At 34.2% G+C, this 20548-nt stretch overlaps 1 protein-coding gene across 1 annotated transcript; it reads left to right on the plus strand.

Moving 5' to 3' along the window:
- Window positions 1-17675: 17675 nt before the first annotated feature.
- Window positions 17676-20539, plus strand: LOC115982526 (axial regulator YABBY 4). Its single transcript, XM_031105149.1, has 7 exons — window positions 17676-17898; window positions 18015-18158; window positions 18317-18437; window positions 18531-18579; window positions 18656-18731; window positions 18864-18953; window positions 19889-20539. Exons 1-7 carry the CDS (start codon window positions 17818-17820, stop codon window positions 19964-19966), a joined length of 639 nt encoding a protein of 212 aa, XP_030961009.1. The 5' UTR covers window positions 17676-17817; the 3' UTR covers window positions 19967-20539.
- The last annotated feature ends 9 nt before the right edge of the window (window positions 20540-20548 follow it).

Consider the following 20548-nt stretch of genomic DNA (forward strand, 5'->3'; position numbering starts at 1 on the left):
CAAAATAATTTTGTCCATACTTGGATGCACACATTAAAAACACAAAAAAAAAAAAAAAAAACCATTAGCTGTTAAGCAACCAAGTCGGAAGCTAGAGCCGTCGTATGCAACCAACAACAAAGTTGCCCCTCTAACTTCAAGTCTTGGCTCTGTCCCTGTGTATGTTGCTTTCAACATCAACTTTTTGAAACTTTGTAGAATCATCATCTTGTTCACTTGATAAGTTGCTGTCACATTCATTTGAAGTATCACTAATGTAAGCCTGTCAATAGAATAGGTTGGGAAATGTATTACAACATATAGAAGTAAGATATCAAATTTGTAATTTTGCTATATTAAAAAAATACACACTTTTGTCATTTTATCAAGCTAAATTGCTTTGTCAACTTCTACAACAAAGTCAAAAACTTTTTTGACAGTGTAGAATTCTCATCCATTTTGAGATTATAGTTATTCAATCGTATTTGGAAAACAAATTCTTTTCCATTTAGATTTTCTATTTGCACAAGTAGGACAATTTCTTCAAGCACCTAATAGAAGCAATATTTTTTAAATGGTACAATCAAATAAAGATTAGTAAATATTAAGCAATAATTTTATCTACCATAGTCTCACCTCTAAACATTTTTTTCAAAAGGTCTTTTGTTGATATGTTGAGTAATTTTTCATCTCCGGCAGTAAAAGATGTGGAAGATTCCTAAACTGTGTCCGATTCTTTTTCTTCCCAGGTTACCCTTCTATTATCCAATGATTAATAAATTTGCCATTTTACTATCCAAGCTTCATTACCAATGTCTTCGGTTCGTTTAGTTTACAGTTACATAGCCTTCCTTTCAGGAAATTTGGCCTATTTATATAATTTTATTTACCAAAGGGAGAATAGTTTACATGACCCTACAACTCTAGTTGCAGATTGGTGGCTTAGAAATTTGATGACACAACAACACACGTAAGGGTTGGTAGAGAGAGATAAATACATTGCGTACAACAAAAGCATTCAGGTCATAGTTGGGAATGGCCAAACACTTCCTATCAATCACATAGGTAATACTCCTTCATACCAAATACAATTGAGGGTTGCTACTAAATTTGTGAGCTAAAGTAAAAAACTCAATCCAACACATAGAGTAGAGTCCTACAATTTTAATAGCATTATGCCTATGCAATCCGTGGCTTAATTGAAATTCATATGTAAATTTTGTGAATCAGTGTAGATTGGTTGTAAAAAAGTGTAAAACAGTGCAGATTTTACATAGAAAAATAGTGTAGAACAATAACATTTTAAAGAAGAAATCTAAATTTTATTCATTGAGAAATTTAAACAAAAACAAAGATAACCAAGACAAAACCTTTAAACCTACATTGCTCCACTTACAGAACTTGACATACGAAATAGGGGGATTCTTGTTTAAAAAAAAAAAAAAAAACTGATTTGTTTAGATTCAAATGCATGTTAAGAAAAAAATAAATCCCAAAGGCAAAGCCTATGAGTAAAATCACATACCAACCAATACAACAGAAAAAAATTAAATTTTGATGAACGAAACAAATAAATAGAGGAAACGATGGAGAAGTAGAGAAGGAGAAGGACATTTGTTGGAGGATCTGAATTTTTTGGGAAGGAGAAGGAGGATTTGAGTTCTGCGTTTGAGAGATATGAGAAGGACATTGGGTTTGACTTGTGTTTGAGGGATATGAGAGGATGTGTGTTTGATTTGTTCTTTGTTTTTCAAGTATGTTTGAGAGATATGAGAGGATCTGTGTGATTCTAATTTGAGTTTTTTGCATTGAGATATGAGTTTTAGGGAAGTATTGGGTTTTGTGGTTTTGTTTTTGCATTTGAGAGATTATTATTTTTTTTTATTTTTAATATGTCTGATGTGGAATAATGTGAGAGTTCCAAATCCTACGTGGCAAGCTCTAAGGAAGTCAATAAAAGGTCAAATATTGGTTAGAGGCTTCGGTTTTATAGTGTGTGTGTGTATATATATATATATATATATATTTTATAATATAATTAAATTTAATTACAAATAAAATAGTATTAATAACTTAAAAATTATGGCAAGTTTTAAATTTCTAAAATCTCTTAGTAGTAATATATATATATATATATATACACACACACACACACACACACATATATGGCACTTAAAAATCTTTCCATTATACTTGCTAACATGTAGAGTAGGAGAAGTGCTAACCATATATAAATTTCTTGCATATATAACCCAAAACAAATTCCATAAATTACAAAAATATAAGTATCTAGACTGCAATGTAAATATAAAAGATTACCTATATATAAATTACCAATCATAGTCCTTCTCAAAAAAAAAAAAAAAAAAAAATACCAATCATAGCCATTTTAATGTTTCCATAAGTGAGGAAATAATCAACATAATCTATTAAGAACACCAAATAATAAAATAATATCAATAATTAAGATGAATTTCATTATCCAAATTTTTTTATAAAAAAAATTATAGCATTTAAGCAATAATTGAACTATGTTAGTATCTAGACCTTCTAGGATACCACACTCAAAATAATTTCAAAAATAGATAAATAAAGGTTCATAAAGAGAAAACAAATATTGTATTGCAATGTAAATGTAAAAGTTTTAATATGAATTGCCCATGTCTAGCCATTTTGATATTGACATTTGCGTTTAGCCATTTTGATATTACCATTAGTAAGGAAATAATCTACACAATAAATTAAGAACACCAAATCAAAAAATATATATCAATAATTAAGATGAACTGCATTATCTAAAGTATGTTAAAAAATCATAGATTATAAGCAATCATTGTACTACATTAATAGAAAAATAGAAACACAAGAAATAAAAATAAAAAGAACATAGCTCTTCTCACATAAAGGTAATTCTTCTCACCAGAAAAGCCAAATCCTTCCTTTTGTAGTTCTTCACTTAATTTTGATTTTTTTTTTTATTGATTAATTTTAGCATTCTTAAATAGCAAAGTAGAGTTGTAGTAGAGTTTTAGTTCAACTCAATTTCTATAAATAAGGAAAATTTGAAGAGAGAGATGGATTGCAGCATGCATGTCTTGTATGTAGAATGAAAGTATGAAACTGATACTTCTTTCTCGCAATTTAATTTATAAGCTAGATCTAAATGACTACATTTTCTTCTTCCCAAGAAAATGACTACATTTCCTTGTAGCAATGGAATTGAGTTATGTATCATAACGTTAGTACTCAATAGCTGATCTACTTTAAATAGTGCTCTATCCACATGTAAGAGAAGTAGTGTTCTAGTTAAACTCTATTATATTAAATCCCATTTTAACTATATAAAATTCTGTTAGGTTCTAAAGTTTAGGACTTTATGTATTTAGAACTCTAATGTGTATTGTTGGCAAACCATGATCAAAACAATGTGTTTAGAAGTGTTTTAAGCTAGCTCAAAGTTGTGTGTCAATGTAAAGTTGGAATCGAGTTAAAGCAGGAAGCATTGTGCCTTTCGACCTGGCTCAATCGATCAAATGACAGGCTCGACCGATCGAAGCTCGGGCAGAATGCTTTTCTGCAGATTCGTCCAACTCAGCCCTATTTGTTTTAAAACGTTTTTAGGGTTTCTTATTTGTCCTAAGTATAAAAGGCAAACCCTAGCCACGTTTTAGTGTTGCTCATATTTGCGGTTTGTGTAAATCTCTTGTGAGATCTAGAGGAGTTTTCCTTTACACAAGTTTAGGGTTTTCAAGGAGAAGATTTATCTACACCTTGATGATCAATTCAGTTGCTGCCATTAAAACTTAAAGAATACACAAGTGGGTGTGCTTGTAGCTGGTGGGAATCCAAGAAAGAAGGAGTCCGTGGATTCGGAGTTTGCACGTGGTCGTGTTAGTAAGTTCTACTGGTTGGTAGCAATAAGAAGTTGAGCGTGGGGGCTTGCAAGTCTTATTGTATGAACTTCGATTCTTTCAAGATAGTGGATTCAAGTTTACCTTGAGGATAGCTAGGTCAAATCCTCCCTAGGTTTTTACCGGTTTGGTTTCCTAGGTGATCATATCTTGTGTTATTTATTTTCCGCTGCTTTGCATGATTTGATCTTTTATATTGTGATAACCTAGATTTGTTTAATTGGACTAAGTAACAACTTGGCTAATTACCTAGGTTTAATTAATTGTTTAAAGGGTCTAAAAACTGTCAAGTGGTATTAGAGCGGGTAGCTCTTTTGTTATTGATCCTTTGATCACTGAGCTGATCCTTGACCTCTGTTGTCATGGAACACGGACACTATCTAGTTATTCCTCCTCACTTTGATGGGAATAATTATACTTACTGGAAAGTAAGGATGAAAGCATTCCTGAAATCTATTGATGAGAGGGTGTGGAACTCCGTTGAATACGGATGGGAGAAGCCCACTACTCCTGTTAGTGAGTGGGAAACTTCTTAAAAAGAACCAGCTTTGTTTAATAGCAAGGCTATGAATGCGATTTTTAACGCTGTTTCTATGGAGGAATTTAAGAGAATTTCGAATGTTAAGATCGCTCATACTGCTTGGAATATCCTCCAGATTGTGCATGAAGGCACAAAGGCTGTCAAAATAAATAAATTGCAGCAATTGACTTCTAAATTTGAAAGCATTAGGATGTCTGATGATGAATCTTTTGATGAATTCTATGCTAAATTGAATGATATTGTTAATTCTGCTTTTAACTTGGGTGAAATCTATGATCAACCTAAAATTGTTAGGAAGATTCTTAGATCTTTGACTGAGGACTTTAGACTCAAGGTGACTGCCATTACTGAAAGTAAGGATGTGGACTTCATCCCTGTTGATGAACTTGTAGGATCTCTTCAATCCTATGAGTTGGATCTACCCAAAACTACCAAATCCAAATCAATGGCTCTTAAGTCAGTTGATGATGTTGAAGGTGGTGGATTTGATGATGAGCTCTCTGCTATAGAGATTGCCTATCTTGCCAAGAACTTTAGAAACTTTCTCAGGAATAGCAATAGAAAGGCAAGAGGCACAAACACTGTTGAACCTAGAAATTTTAGGAAGTATGATCCCACTAAGGTTAACAACAATGATAAACCTAAAGAAAGAGTAGGTCAAGCTTCTAATAATTCCTTAGGCTCTTAGTGTTTTGGATGTCAAGGGTATGGACACATGAAATCTGAATGTCCAACCTATTTGAAGTCTAAGGGTAAGGCTATGACTGTAACCCTTAGTGATGGTGAAATTTCTGATCATGAGTCTGATTGTGATGAGGATGAAAACTTCATTGCTTTCACTGCTACTGCTGTAGTTGATGAGAGCATATCTGTTGAAGAGAATCCTTCTGATGGGGAACTCTCTGAAGATGCAGATATTCAAGAGGCCTATAACAAACTTTGCAAAGTTGCTGCAAAGGATGCTATGAATGTTGAACTTGGCTTGAAGAAAATTGAATCTCTTGAGCTTGAAAAGAAAAATTTGCTTGTTAAATTGTTTGATGCTAATGATCTTTTGAACAATGTGAAAACTAAAAACATACTTTTGCTTGATAAAGTTAAATCTTTGGAACTTGATTTATCTGTTGCTAGATCTGCTAGTTCTAAACTTGATCAAATGCTGAGTGTTCAAAAGTCGTCTTTTGACAAAACTGGTTTAGGTTATGTTGATAGCATCTGTGTGTTCGCTCCCCATTCCACTAAGTTTGTTCATTCATCTTCTTCTTCTGAACCTTCAGTGAGTGAGATAGTGAGTGAAACTGTCAAACCCTCTGTGAGTGAGGTTGCTAAACCCTTAGAAAGTTCATCATCTAGGAAGATTAGGGTTGATATGAAAGAATTTAAGCCTAAGAAGCTTACCTTATCTAAGGACAAGACACATGATAAGCCTGCATGGGTTTGTCACTTTTGTGGAAAGACTGGACACATCCGTCCAAATTGCTACAAGCTGCAAGTTGCTAAGAGAGCAAACAAACCAAAAGTACCTGTGCCTTAAGCACTTGATCTTATGGTACTTATTGGTGATTTGGTAAAGGCTTTAAACCTTTATTCCAATTCTGGAGTTGGTAATCATTCTCAAGTGAATAAGAACTCCAATGCTCGTGGTGCATCTAAAAGGTTTTGGATGCAAAAAACTCGACCTAACTGAGTCTTTCTGACATAGTCCATGTGCTTCATTGCTCTACCCTTTGTGACCATTGTTCTTTAGGGTTTTTTTTTTTTTTTTTTTTTTTTTTTTTTTTTTTTGTCTCTAGGATTTGCATAGCATAACATTCATGCATTTCATTTTAGGTGTTTTTTTTTTTTTATTTTTTATTTTTTTTATTAAAAAAAAAGGAAGAAAAAGGAAGCACATTTTGTTTTGCACTATTCTTTCTTGGTTTTTGAGAACAAAGTTGGTCAATTTATTTTCACATAACATATCTTTTGTACCTTGTTTAGCTTTGATGCGCTTATTTATTGCACTCTACTAGTTGAAGATTTGTAGTGCATGTTGTGTGGGAAAGATATGTATGGTTTTTTATTACTATGTCTTAATCTTGAAGTAACATGTTTTTAAATGTTGGACTTGAACTTTTAGAGAAAGGCATAAATAACCATCTCACCACTGTTCACAAGCCAATCATGAACACCTTAGTGTATATCATAAGATTTTGTGCTCGAGAAAGTGTAGCACATGTACAAAAAGAATATAAGGTGAAGCCTCGATTAAAGTGCTTAATTCTTAAAATCAAAATTGGTGTGTACTTTTAGGCTTGATGCCAAACTCACATAACTTAAAATTGGAATGTATATTATGAGGCATAAATACAAGAAATTTACATGATTGCAAGCTTATGATCTAGGAGATGTGGGAGTTATATGATGTAACTCTTTAGGTGATAGTCTCTTTTAAATTTTTTGTGATGAATTTTGTAGACTTTATGATTAATTGCTATTCACATATCACCTCACATGTATCTCAAGGTTTTGCTAGTCGCACACACTACACAAGTTACTCTTTGTTAAATATTGTACATGTTATTGTGTGTGTTTATGGTCTGACCAACCAAGTTATTGCAAAAACTTTGAATTATGTGCAAACTAAATTTGTTGCTTGAAAATTTGTGGAGAATGCAAGAAATTTTGTTTTTGGGAATATTGGGCTTAAAATCCTTGATTTTAAAATCATATCATCTCATACTCATGCATTTTTATTGCTTTGAGTTAAATCATCTTGTTTTTCAAAAATTGTGTTTTTCCTCAAAAATGTGGTGAGTCTCTGTCTAATTCGATCGGTCCATTCTATTTTTCAACCGATCGAAATTTTTAAAATTTGAGAGAGGGAGTCTCTGTCTGCTTCGACTGATCGAGGCTGATTTTCGACCGATCGAAACTCGTGAATCAGGTTTTTTAAAAGACAGATTTGGACTTTTTCAAACTTACTTTTCAAATAGTTCTTTTCTTTTCTCTCTCTCCGCGTTGGCTCTAGGCTCCACCATCCAATTTTTGTCGTTTTCCTTCAAGATTTTTGCAAGGTTTTTGTCCTTAGAAGCTGGTAAGTCCTTTTTGCCCTTCTTTTTCAAGTTTATTTCTTGATTTCATACATTTTTCATGCATTATCATGGGTATTTTCGGCACCTTCAAACATATTGGGGTTTTTGATGATTCGAACCTATTCTTGTGAAATTGATCAATGGGTTTTTGTGCTATGATGCTATAATGATGTTCCCTATAGTTTAATTTGATCAATTTTGTGGTTTTTGAAAAATTGAAAATTCTAGGGTTTTGAATTTGATCCGAATTGGGGATTTTGTCAAATTGGCTTAAATTGATAAAACTGGCTTATCTAATTGATGTATTTGGTCATTATTGTTGTTATTATATCATGTGTAATAATCAATTCGTCAATATTTTTCAAATTGATCAAGTGGTTTTTCAAATTTTGGGGTTTTTGTGTTAAAACTCTTAATGTTCAAGCCAATTTTGTAATTTGAACCTTTTGGACTTAATTCACTACATTAGAACATGCATCATGACATTTAAACTTGTTCATGCATCATATAAAGTTTTATTCTATATTTTGTTTTTGTGCTAACTTGTAGTCTGCCCTTTGGTTTTGGTTTTGTGTTTTTTCCGCTCTGTGTTTTGATCCTTATCTTAGCACAATGCCTAGGAAAACTAGAGCTCATAGGACCACTTCCACTTCCTCTGAGTCTCCCACTAGAGTTGAGCTGTTTAAGAATGATAAGTGTAGAGAAGCCTATGACACCTTGAACTGTAAGCGTAAGATCTGGTCTGAACGAGTTGTTGTGTTAGATGCGCTTGATCCAGCCATTAGGGCCAATTTTGAGCCTAGAGGTTGGTTGCCTCTCTTAGAGATAGATCATCCACCCCCGACTGCCCTGATTAGAGAGTTCTACTCGAACCTCTCTTGCCACATCTATGATTCCAACACCTTAGTTAGGAGTTGGATACGAGGTGTAGAGTTCACCATTACCCCTCGGGTAGTGGTTGAGGCTCTTGGGGTGCCGGTTGTTCGGGATGCTGACTATCCCTATGATGAGTCACCCTCATTAGACGTTGTCATGTCTTACATCATTGGGTCATCTATCCAATGGGGTTCTGATCCTCGGATCATGTCCGCTGAGCTTACCAAGACTACCTATCTCTTCTTTAGGATTGCGTGTCATTCCTTGTGGCCTATCTCTCACTTCGACACCATCCCTTTAGAGCGATGTGTGTTTTTATACGCCTTTGCTTCTGGAGCGTCTATTAGTTTTCCTCACTTATTCCTTTGTTTTTTGAACGAGGTTCATAGGAGTTCTGCCGTAGGGCATGCACTGATTCATCCTATTTTCATTCATAGGATTTTGCTCTACTTAGGTCTAGATGGTTTTCCGTCTGGTGAGTCTGTTCATGTGATTGCTCCCATAGGTGCCACCTTTCTTCGTCAGAGGGCTGCTCAGTTGAGAGTTGCTCCTTCTCGTACTAGAGGTGTGTCATCTAGTGGTGTTCCCCCTCATCCCTCTTCTACAGGTACTGCTGCTGCTAAGACTTCAGGTGCTGCTGCTGATGCTGATATTCCTCCACCGACTGTTTCGGATGATTCAGACATTCGTCGCACGTTGGATCATGTCTTAATCATTCAGGCTGCTCAATGACATATTTTGGTGGACGTGCTTGATAAGATCCGTGCCTTGCGTGCGGAGTTGGCGCAGTTTAGACCACCTCTCTTTTAATGATGGATATCTTGTTTGCCCTTTGGCATTTCGTCACAAAAAGGGGGAGTACTTTGTAGAGTTTTTGTGTTTTTGTTTTTAGGGGGAGTTTATTTGTTTTTGGTTAGAGCATGTGGAGTTTTAGATTGTATCTAGGTGCTTCACTTTGTACTTATGCATTTTTAGCTCTTACCTTGTTTTTTTTGGGATATTCTTGTTAGGGGGAGTTTTATGTTTTGTTGGTACTTTATTTGTTTCTTGTTTCAAACTGCTTATTGATTTATATTTATGAGTTATTCATTGATATATGTCTTTATTTGTGTGTTGTTTGAAATCAAGAAGTTATTTTGTTTACTTGTATTGTTTCCACACATGTGGTTATTTGTTTAGTGTTTCAGGAAATATACAGGTTGATTCAATTGAGCTGCTGTCTACACTTGCAACTGATGGATAGTAGTTATGATTGAATTTGGTTTATGAGCATTATTTTGTAAAGGGTTTTTCATTTTGTAAACTTTGAGCTTTTCAGTTGTGTTTTGTCACGGATTGCCAAAGGGGGAGTTTGTTAGGTATTAAAGTTTAGGACTTTACGTATTTAGAACTCTAATGTGTATTGTTGGCAAACTATGATCAAAACAATGTATTTAGAAGTGTTTTAAGCTAGTTCAAAGTTGTGTGTCAATGTAAAGTTGAAATCGAGTTAAAGTAGGAAGCATTGTGCCTTTCGGCCTGGCTCGATCGATCGAAACTTGGGCAGAATGCTTTTCTGCAGATTCGTCTAACTCAGCCCTATTTGTTTAAAACGTTTTTAGGGTTTCTTATTTGTCCTAAGTATAAAAGGCAAACCCTAGCCACGTTTTAGTGTTACTCATATTTGCGGTTTGTGTAAATCTCTTGTGAGATCTAAAGGAGTTTTCCATTATACAAGTTTAGGGTTTTCAAGGAGAAGATTTATCTACACCTTGATGATCAATTCAGTTGCTGCCATTAAAGTTTAAAGAATACACAAGCGAGTGTGCTTGTAGCTGGTGGGAATCCAAGAAAGAAGGAGTCCGTGAATTTGGAGTTTGCACGTGGTCATGTCAGTAAGTTCTACTGGTTGGTAGCAATAAGAAGTCGAGCGTGGGGGCTTGTAAGTCTTATTGTATGAACTTTGATTCTTTCAAGATAGTGGATTCAAGTTTACCTTGAGGATAGCTAGGTCAAATCCTCCCCAAGTTTTTACCGGTTTGGTTTCCTAGGTGATCATATCTTGTGTTATTTATTTTTCGCTGCTTTGCATGATTTGATCTTTTATATTGTGATAACCTAGACTTGTATAATTGGACTAAGTAACAATTTGGCTAATTACTTAGGTTTAATCAATTGTTTAAGGGGTCTAAAAACTGTCAAATTCCATTAAGAATATGATATTTGATTAGAAGAAAGAGATAATGTAACTTTAGAATATGTATTATAGGTAATTAAGTTGTATCAATTATTCCTATACAAAAAAAAAGTTGTATCAATTATTCCTATACAAAAAAAAAAGTTGTATCAATTATTCTTATATAATTCTTTCTCGGGTTTATATCAGTCAATACACTATTTTTTTTCCTCTTCTTTCCTTTTCTATTTCTCCAAAAAAAAAAAAAAAAAAAAAATTCGTCCATTGTAGAGCTTCATTCTTCTTATATATCCTCCTTCTTGGCATACTGGCCTTCCACTTGTACGCTGCAAAACTCTTCCTTTGATACTTGTCCCATCAAGGCTCTGTTGAAGGCGGTAGAAGGGGTTGCTAGCTGTGAAGACATTGTTCAGGTGTCATTTCTTCATTAATGTAGCAAATAAAGTTGTTACAGAACATTCAATGCGGAGTGGTAGGTATACCCGTTCAAGGAGCTTTCTCCAACTACACTGTTCCTCTCCTAGAGTGCTATTTTTGTAAGGAATTAACCTGAAATTCCCAACTTGTGAGAAATTAAAAAAAAAAAAATTAGAGAAAACATATGCCAAAGAAAAACAATCACACGCACAAGACAATATTTACATGGATCGGCAATTTGCCTACGATCACGGAGTTGCAGGGATTTCACTATTATCAAGGAAAATACAAAGTGCGGCTACAGTGTTTCACACTCTCTCAAGACGACAACAACAACAAAACCCTAATCACAAAAAATGGTTTTTACATCATACACACAGGATTCACAATGGGCTACAAAACGGGTCAAAAATTTTTCCCCGGGGCGTTGCCTCAGACCCCCAAGAGGCTTGTTTATGAGCACTCCGGCTTGGGCCTATCAACCCATGCCTCCGCTCCATGGACTAAACTTCAGAAAATCTTCCATTAAAAACCATGCAACATTATTCGGGTCGGGTCGTCAATCGGATCAAACACAACTAGGCTCCACAAAGCCCAACAATTTCTCCCACTCGAGCGCTCATAAGATATTATGCACCATCCCATCCTCTTCTCGAGTAGACCAACTTCTCAAGTTAGAGGCACTTTACAAATGAGTTGGTGAACGGCATCTTGCTCCTTATTCTTCTCAGTCCTCGAATACCCCACAACTATAATGAGATGTAAATTTGTCAAAGGCTTTGGTGTGTGTGTGTGTGTGTGTATATATATATATATATATATATATAATCCAAATGCAAAAATAAAGAGTTTTAATTAAACTATTAATTCTTTTTGGAATTACTTTTATTTGGATTTCCGGTAATGATTACTTCTCCAGCAGTACGCACAACACCAAAATATATAGTACTCACAACACCAAAACCTCTCTGCACTTATCTTTTGTTTCTATATACTTTTTGTCTTTTTCGTATTTTTACTTTCAAAGCCCATGTGTTTGTGTATGTTCTTTCTTTAATAGATTGTGTGTGAGTATGTTTCTTAGTATTTAAGTTATGCAAAAGTTGTGAAGATGCCTCCCTTTTGATGAAGGGTTGCTAGCAGGGGCGGAGCTAGAAATTTTTGTTTGGGAGGGGGGCCAATTTGTGTTACTAATTTGTTGTCTATACAAACTTCCATACATATACACAAACACATACATCGATACACACACACACACAATTTAGGGTCCGTTTGGATACAGCTGAAAACTGAAAACTGAAACTGAAAACTGAAAAACACTGTAGCAAAATAATTTTTAAATGTGTGAATAGTATCGTGGGACCCATTTTTAATGAAAAAGTTGCTGAAAAGTGAAATTTGTGGGTCCATGAACAGTACAAGATGTGCTGTGATTGGTCCAAAAAATTTGAAAAGTCAAAGTTTGCGGCTACTGTTCATTGAACAGTGCATGAACAGTAGCCGCAACACCCAAAACGCCCCAAAACGCGTGAAAAAAAAAAAAGTTTTGGAAAAACGCAAACGCAGGATTGGGCAGAAAACGCCCAATCCAAACGCAACCTTAGTATCTTTCATAGTGAAATCCTTAAAATTAAATGTTTTATAGAGTTAAATTCATCTTTCACCATATTCTATGGTGAAATCCTTAAAATTTTCATTTTTAATATAAGTTACTTGATTGTCTATCATTTTTAATATAAGTGTTCAGACATGAACGATCCAAAACTTTAAAAGATACAAGAACACATTTTACAACAAAAAATGAATTTGAGAAAAAATACATTTTTTATAACTACTATGACCAATTGGACAATTTTTCTTAAGAAAATTATTGGACTAACTCAAATAATTGGGGGGGCCAAGTCCTATTTTTGGGAGCTAAGTTTTAAAATATTAAATATTTTTATAGAGTATAAAAATATTTTCAAAAATTTAGGGGGGGGCATGCCCCCCCCCCCCCCCCCCCCACCCTAACATGTAGCTCCGCCCCTTGCTAGTTTGTTCTTCTCATAACTTCTGTAATTCTCAAAAATCCTGTCTTATTCTTTTTCCCTATCATACATTGATAGATTTTTTTTATTGCTTAATTTTACACATTGGATTAATTTGCTGACAGACTTAGTCTTATTAGCTAATATCAACTAAAGTTTTTTTTGGTCTTTCTTTGCGTTGCAGTTTTTATTGTATTTAATAAGTCATACTAGATGGCGCTGGCAAAGATAGTTCATCCTAGCTCTAAAATTAGAGCCAAAAGGTGATAAATTCCAGACAGATCAAATTTCCCTCCGGATCAGTTAACTGAATTGCCAGGTGAAATTCTTGAGTCCATTCTGTCACTATTGACGTTGAAAGAAATACAGAGGACAAGTGTACTCTCTAGAAGGTGGAGATATCTATGGACATTTGTGACTCATAACTTGGTTTTTGATCATCCAAATTTGCTATCTCCGTAGAAGAAAATGCCTAATTTGAATTTCATGAGTAGAACTGAATCTAGTTGGGTTAAAATTTTATCCTTTGCTAGAACTGACTCTAATTGGATTGATATAAAATCCTCTGAAATGTCTAGTTTTGTTAGTTGGGTGAATCAGGTATTGGAGTTGCATCAAGACTATAGATGAGTTTAGAATTTCTTTACATGAATGCGAGTTTCACACAGGAAATTGACAATTGGATAAGCTTTTCACTAAAAAAAGAGTCAAAAAGCTATCATTGGATTTCAGGCCCATTTGTTTTATTCACTATATTTCCTATACTCTTAGAAGTCAGTTTCTTCATAGTTACAGTCTTGATTCTTCAACAGACCTTTATTTGTCATTTGTGGATGTGAATGGGGAGGTTCTGGATTATGTTTTATCTAATTGTCCATTCATTGAAAGATTGCATGTGGAGAGCTCAAAATCTCTAGTGAATTTAAAGATTTCTGCCCCTTTGCCCAAGCTAAAGCATTTAGAGATATTAAAATGCTCCAAACTCACATTTTCAGATTTCTACTATAAATCTTGTTTCTTTCAAATATTGTGGGCTTAGGAACACAAAATTCCTTCTAGGGGATGTGCCCAATTTTGTTGATCTGTCTGTGAATTTTGACTATGTTCACTATTTAGCTAAAAACAAATTAATCTTCGATTTCATCTTATCTCTCTCAGCTGGAGACATTTGGGCTATGCTTCCTAATCGAGGTTAGTCATAACTCATAAATAACTCCATTATGTGTGTGTGTGTGTTTTTTTTTTTTTTTTTTCATAAAAAAAAATAAAGTTTATGAATGTGGTCTAATTTCTTGGTTCACTTGTTTATAGATCTCTTTCGTTCCCCAGATTTCCAGAGTCAAGAAATCTTAGGGAATTGAAGTTGTATTCATATCCAGATGTCATGAATATTCTCCGTATTTGCACTTCCTTGCTAGAGGCATTCCCCGTTTTGCATAGACTTGTGACCAAGGTAATGTTTATAAAATTATAGAGTTGTGGTTTTATTGAGCATGCATTTTATTATCTATATTTTCACTTTAAAACTGTTTTTTCCTTAATATCGACTACGTACGACGGTTCTTAGTATATATGCATATGTATTGTGTAACCACATATTTGCCTTAATCAACAATAGATAATTCCCAGTGGTTTATTGTTGTTTTAAATGTTTTCAAAATATACAAAAAAAGTTGTTGTGAAGTTTTATTTTATCAAACTTTGGAAACCATGTCATTTCTACTTTCCTTTTTTAATATCTATAGAGGTTATTGGGTTGGTTTAAATTACCAAGTGTTAATCAATGTTATATCACTACCTTTTTAATGAATGTGCTTCATTACAAATCCATCCTTACATAATATTATCTAATTATACCATCCATGCTTGCAAACTATAAAATTTTGCATATAACATGGAAAAATTAAAACCTTGTGACTCAATTAGTTCCTCTGATTGTTTGCAATGAAAAGGTTTAGGGTTCAAATCCCCCATTCTTTAAATATTGAATTACCATTATGCATAGAACATGTGTTTATGGATTATTAGATAATAAATAACATTTGATTAGCATGGCATGCATAACATTGGTAAAAAGTTATATTTGGTGTAACTTCATCCTAACCACATGTGTGTGTGCGCACATGCGTGCTCCACCCTAATTATGTGTAATGTGACCCCCATGTCTAGTGAAAGTACAACTATCTCATTCTATTTTGTTTGTTGGCTTAGTCATTAATTTGGTGTGCAATTGTTGAGGGCCTTGAGGCTCTCAACCTGTTTGTTGTGTTTGATTATTTATTTCCTTTGTTGAAAGCAAGTATCGTGATTTAATGTTTTTTTTTTAGTGTGTGTGTGTATCTGCTGCAAATAAAATCATTCATTCCCTTTCTCAGCTGCTAGTATTTTATTGATGAAATTATTAATAGTTTACATGTCTTTTAACTAGCATAACACTGTTACTTCTTCGCTTTGACAGTTTATTCGGCAAAAAGGCTCAATGAAAGAAAAAATAGAGGTGCAAAGGAATAAATATCCACACCAATACCTGAAGATGATTGAATTGATTGGTTTTGTTGGTTGTACTGTTGACATGGAGCTTGCCTTGAATTTAATCAATAAAGCTGTGTTGTTGGAGAAGATAATTATTGATACACAATGTACATGTGTGGAAGAAACATTTCATGTTTCTAGTGGTGATACTATAAGAGGACGTTTATTTCATTGTAATATGGTGAACATTACAATTCTAGAATATGAAATTACAATGCTTGGTTCGTTTATTTGTACCAATGTTCTGAATACTGTTTTGGTTTATTCAATAGAACGAAATATTTCAATACTAGCTCATTCGGCGTACCAATATTTGAGCTGGATTGTTCCTATTCTATTTTTCCTACGTGAAATATGTTTTATCTTTACAAAACGGAGTATAAATAATGGCTAAGATCAATAAAGGGACCAGCTTTGAAAGAAAAGAAAGCCTTAAGAATTTGGGTGAAAGTGCAAATGGATGAACTTTTGGCCAGAAGTGACTAGAAAGACGTAGATGAATTCAGAGTGGGAGAACTGTACTAATTAAATGAAGGACTGTTGCCGAAGGAGCCACAGGCAAGGCTTCTCAACGTGGTTGTAAGGAAGGAGCCTGATTGGGATGGTCATGTAATAGAAAAAGATAGAGAGACTGCTGGGATACTCATTTATTGAGGATATCAAAACATTAATAATTTTTAAAATATTAATGATATGGCAAATAACTTAATTTAACTGTTAGATATCTTTAGAATTATTCAGTGGTGAAAAAAATATGTAAATCTTATGAAGCCACATTAAATGTAACTATAATTTCAAAATGATACACACGGAAATACATTCGTGCTTAAATATTCTGTTTTAATAACCAGAGGGTATCCAAAACATTAATTGCTCCCAATTCCATTGCATTTGTCGATAAAATACGTTAATTCATCATGAAATACCTTGTCATGACAAGATTATCTGGTCAAAATATTTTAATGAGCTTCTATCCAAGAATATTGTTTAATTAATAAGCTCAAAACAACTTATGTGTTGATTCCTATCAACAATCCAAAGTTCCATTTTTCTCAGCTTTTCTTCCGGCTGGGGGCCCATCATAAATTCAACATCTGTCGAAATTACTCCTCCATGTTAAGAACTGGTCCCTCTACAAGTCTAGATATTAGGACAAAGCCTAGGATTTTTGCCTAATAGCAAATTTTTTCTTTTTTTGTTGCTAAGATTGCATGCATCTAGCCTTCTCCAAAAAAAAAAAGCTAGATGCATGCATTGGCTAATTAACCACTATATAAATGCTATCTTTTATGTACTTATTCTTTGAACAATGGCCCCATTATTTTAGGGATATATAAAATAAAAGTCCCTTAGGATCATGCATTTTAGGGGACTTGTTTATGAACCAAAGTAAAAAATCCCAACTTTGTTTCTCTATCTAATTTTTGACATTTTGATTTGTGGTATCTTTGAGCTACAACTCATGTGCAAGCACATGGGTGAAAGTCAAGAACACACAGTAAGGTGGTTGTGAATGACAATGATGAGTAGATATTGGCATTAAGAACCTAGCTAGAAGTGAAAAAGTAAAGAAAGATGGGAAATGACATAAACAAAGATAGCACAGAAAGTCCGGGTGATCCCTTCTCCATTGTCAATTATATTTGCTTTCTTTCAGGAAAGACAAATCCTAAGATGCCTCTTTTCCTTCTGCATTCACCCCATGGAAACTTCCCCTCACTCATTTATGGTAAATGTCACTGCACTTTCACTGTCATGTGAGACAGAAAAGAGAGTGCCCTAATCGAAGAGAAAAGAGGGTCAATAAAAGAGACAGCAACACATGAAACAAACAAGCACTACTGTAATCAATTTTCCTACTGCCATGCATGGAACTTCCAACCTCTGCAACCTCAGAACTAGTAGAAGTCACCCTCTGATAATTGCAAAGTGAAGGGAAAAAAAAAAAAAAAAATTCAACAGTTCAGGGGTGTGAGTGTAATTTGTCTATTGACCCCCCCAAAAAAACATTCTGAATTGCTTTAACATGTAATTTACTCCAGCTACTCATCAATGAAAGTACATTTCTTCTAGTAAATAAAAAGAAAACTGTACTAGATTTGAGATAAGCATTCATCAAAAACCAATAAAATAGTTTCATTACAATCATCCCCAAACTCCTAAACATCTATAAATCTCACAGGTCCCCTCTCTCCCTCTCTCACATACATACTAAGAAAAACACGCACGCACACACACACCTTCACATCCAGTCACGCGCACACCGAGACATACATAGAAGATGTCCACTCTCAGTCAACTCTTTGATCTTTCGGAACAAATATACTATGTACAATGTGGTTTCTGCACCACCATGTTACTGGTAATGGTGACTGCAAGTTCTCTAGTTTCTGCACTATGTATATATATGTATGTATGTATCTTCTTTTACCATATTTTTCTTCTAGTTTTTTGTTTTCATATCTGTCTAAAACGCAGGTAAGTGTGCCATGTAACAGCTTGTCCATGGTGGTCAAAGTCAGATGTGGCCACTGCACTGCCCTCTTTTCTGTCAACATGAACATGATGAATGCTTCTTTGGTACCTTTCCAAAATCTTTGGAACTGTCTTAACCATAACGAGGTATATCATACTGATTGATTAGAGACTTCACTCCTTATGAATGTTAACTTATCTCTATACCGTACACTTCAATGTCACCGTCCACAGTCTTTGATGCTTGTTGTTAATCCCTGTTGATCTATAATAAGTTAGTGTTCACATGTGAACTGCTTTCACAGAAAAAGCAACAAGATTGCCCAGATGCACAGAAGGTCTTGGACTGGCATGGTACATCCATGCTGGCCTCTTCTGACTATGAAGAAGATGATATAATCTCTGTCAATCACATCGTTAACAAACGTAAGAACTTTTAATTGTTGTTATAGTTTATTAAATTCGCTTCTGTGGTGCAAATCTGATTAACATATTCGATTTGGATTGGATCCTCTATAGCCCCTGAGAAGAGACAACGAGCACCATCAGCTTATAACCAGTTCATTAAGTAAGATTTTCATTTCAAACATTATCTCTATTATTTAACTTGGGATGTATTAAGTGAATATTAATTTATATAACAGAGAAGAGATCAAGAGGCTTAAGACTGAGAATCCAATGATGGGTCACAAGGAAGCTTTCAGTGCAGCTGCAAAAAATGTATGCTTTCGAACCAATTGCTGGGATTCATTGTACATTAGACAAACATGATAAAAAAGTTAAGAAAACTGAAAACATATGAAATTCAAGGGGAGCCTAGACTAAATCCTATAAATGTTTGTCTATTTTCAGTGGGCTCATTTCCCTGCAATTCAGTACAAAGGAGATGGAGACTATAGCCAGAGTGAAGAAAATGTGACATTGGGCGCAGAAGTCACTGAGGTAAAGAGTTCAATAAAAGTTAAACATCTGAGCAGTTTCTTCCCACATTATGTATGAGGCATTTCCAATATTGGTAAACATAAATTACTGTACGTTTTTCTCCTAAGCAAATTAGGGCTGATCCTATATTAGAGGGACAGATGCATGATCTCCATGTAAAACAGTCTAAAAGTAGAATGTGTACATGCATTGATGCATTTTGATCAAATCACACAAAGGCTAAAAACTTATATGTCATCTTAAATCCATTAACGTTCTGTATGTAAATATTTTCAGGAGCATTTTTGCACATCTATTTAGTACAAAAACTATTGGAAAATGCTAAACTTATTACAATTTTTATGAGAAATAACTTACAATTTGAAGTGGCAAATAAATATGGTTGGTCCACATTAACAATAAAATAAATAAATTTCTTAAATACCATTTTGTTGTTTGTTTAAAAATTAGCATATCAGTTTGTAAAACCTATCTTGTAAAATTTATAAAATTTATAGTATGCTATTACCACTAATAATTATTAGTAATCATTTGGTAATGGTAATGAAATCCTTCATGGCAATCAGCTCAATATGAAATCCAGAGTTTGGATTTCTAATGGCACTGTCCTTTTGTCTCAAGTTTCTATTGATCTCCATGGTTAAAAGATTTATAATAATTGGTACTGATTTACTTCATGAAAAAAAACCATGTCATATTGACCCTACTGTACTGTGAGCAAGGCTAGCTATTGTTGTAATACTCAATTACTCGTTTCACTTTTACAGATAGCTGGTCACTTTCTTTTGCATTGACTGCTATATGTCAAATTTATTACTAGATTACCTTTAAAAGAATTTTGACACAATGGCAAGATTCCAAGGAACCTACTGTGTTTGTAGTAATTTTATCCACTGAAAATGAGTGCATGACTTTCTGTAATAAAATTTTTTCAGGTCCATGAAGCTGGCAAAGGTTTTCGTGAAAGAAAAGCCCTCAAGAGATCCCACATGGGCTACGACACACTCGTTTGAACAAGTCTACAAAGATTTCTATAAAAAGAAAGCAGTTTCTATTTCAGGGTTAGTGTTAGGATTAACTCATATGCCTTAGACTAGTAGAGGTATAAATGCTCATGGGAATGAGGCTTTCACTGCAGTTGTAGAAGACTCGTTGTCATTGATTAGAAAACAACCTTTAGCTTACAAATTAAGGGTGCTTAACTATTGAAATATTAAGTCTAAAAGACAAATTTTCTCTTAAAGCTCTATATTAGACCCAAAGAAAATAAGCTTAAGGATATATATGATTGTCGTTTGGATTTGGGGCACATGCATTTGCATGGATTCTCTTTGCTTGTTGTCAAGGGCTAATTTCCAAAAGCTTTTTCTTTTTCTTTTTCCGAGATAGATTATGGAGGTGTAAATAATGAAGAATGACACTTCAGTACTCGTGTCAAGAGACGTTTACCTGAGACTTTGTTAAACACATTTCAAACAAATGATGTGGTTTGGCAGATTCGTCATATAGTCTTTGTAATTAACTTGGCTAATGTTCCTTACTTTTTTGAATGATGTGGTTCAGCAAAACCAGAAAGTTTTGTAGAACCATACACG

Source organism: Quercus lobata, chromosome 3, assembly GCF_001633185.2.
Source record: "Quercus lobata isolate SW786 chromosome 3, ValleyOak3.0 Primary Assembly, whole genome shotgun sequence".
Classification (NCBI taxonomy): domain Eukaryota; kingdom Viridiplantae; phylum Streptophyta; class Magnoliopsida; order Fagales; family Fagaceae; genus Quercus; species Quercus lobata.

Coding starts and splice junctions, on each gene's coding strand:
- LOC115982526 (XM_031105149.1), top strand. CDS start 17,818: ATGTCCACTCTCAGTCAACTCTTTGATCTTTCGGAACAAATATACTAT. Junction 18,580..18,655: donor GCTTATAACCAGTTCATTAA/GTAAGATTTTCA, acceptor TTTATATAACAG/AGAAGAGATCAAGAGGCTTA. Junction 18,954..19,888: donor TGGGCGCAGAAGTCACTGAG/GTAAAGAGTTCA, acceptor AAATTTTTTCAG/GTCCATGAAGCTGGCAAAGG.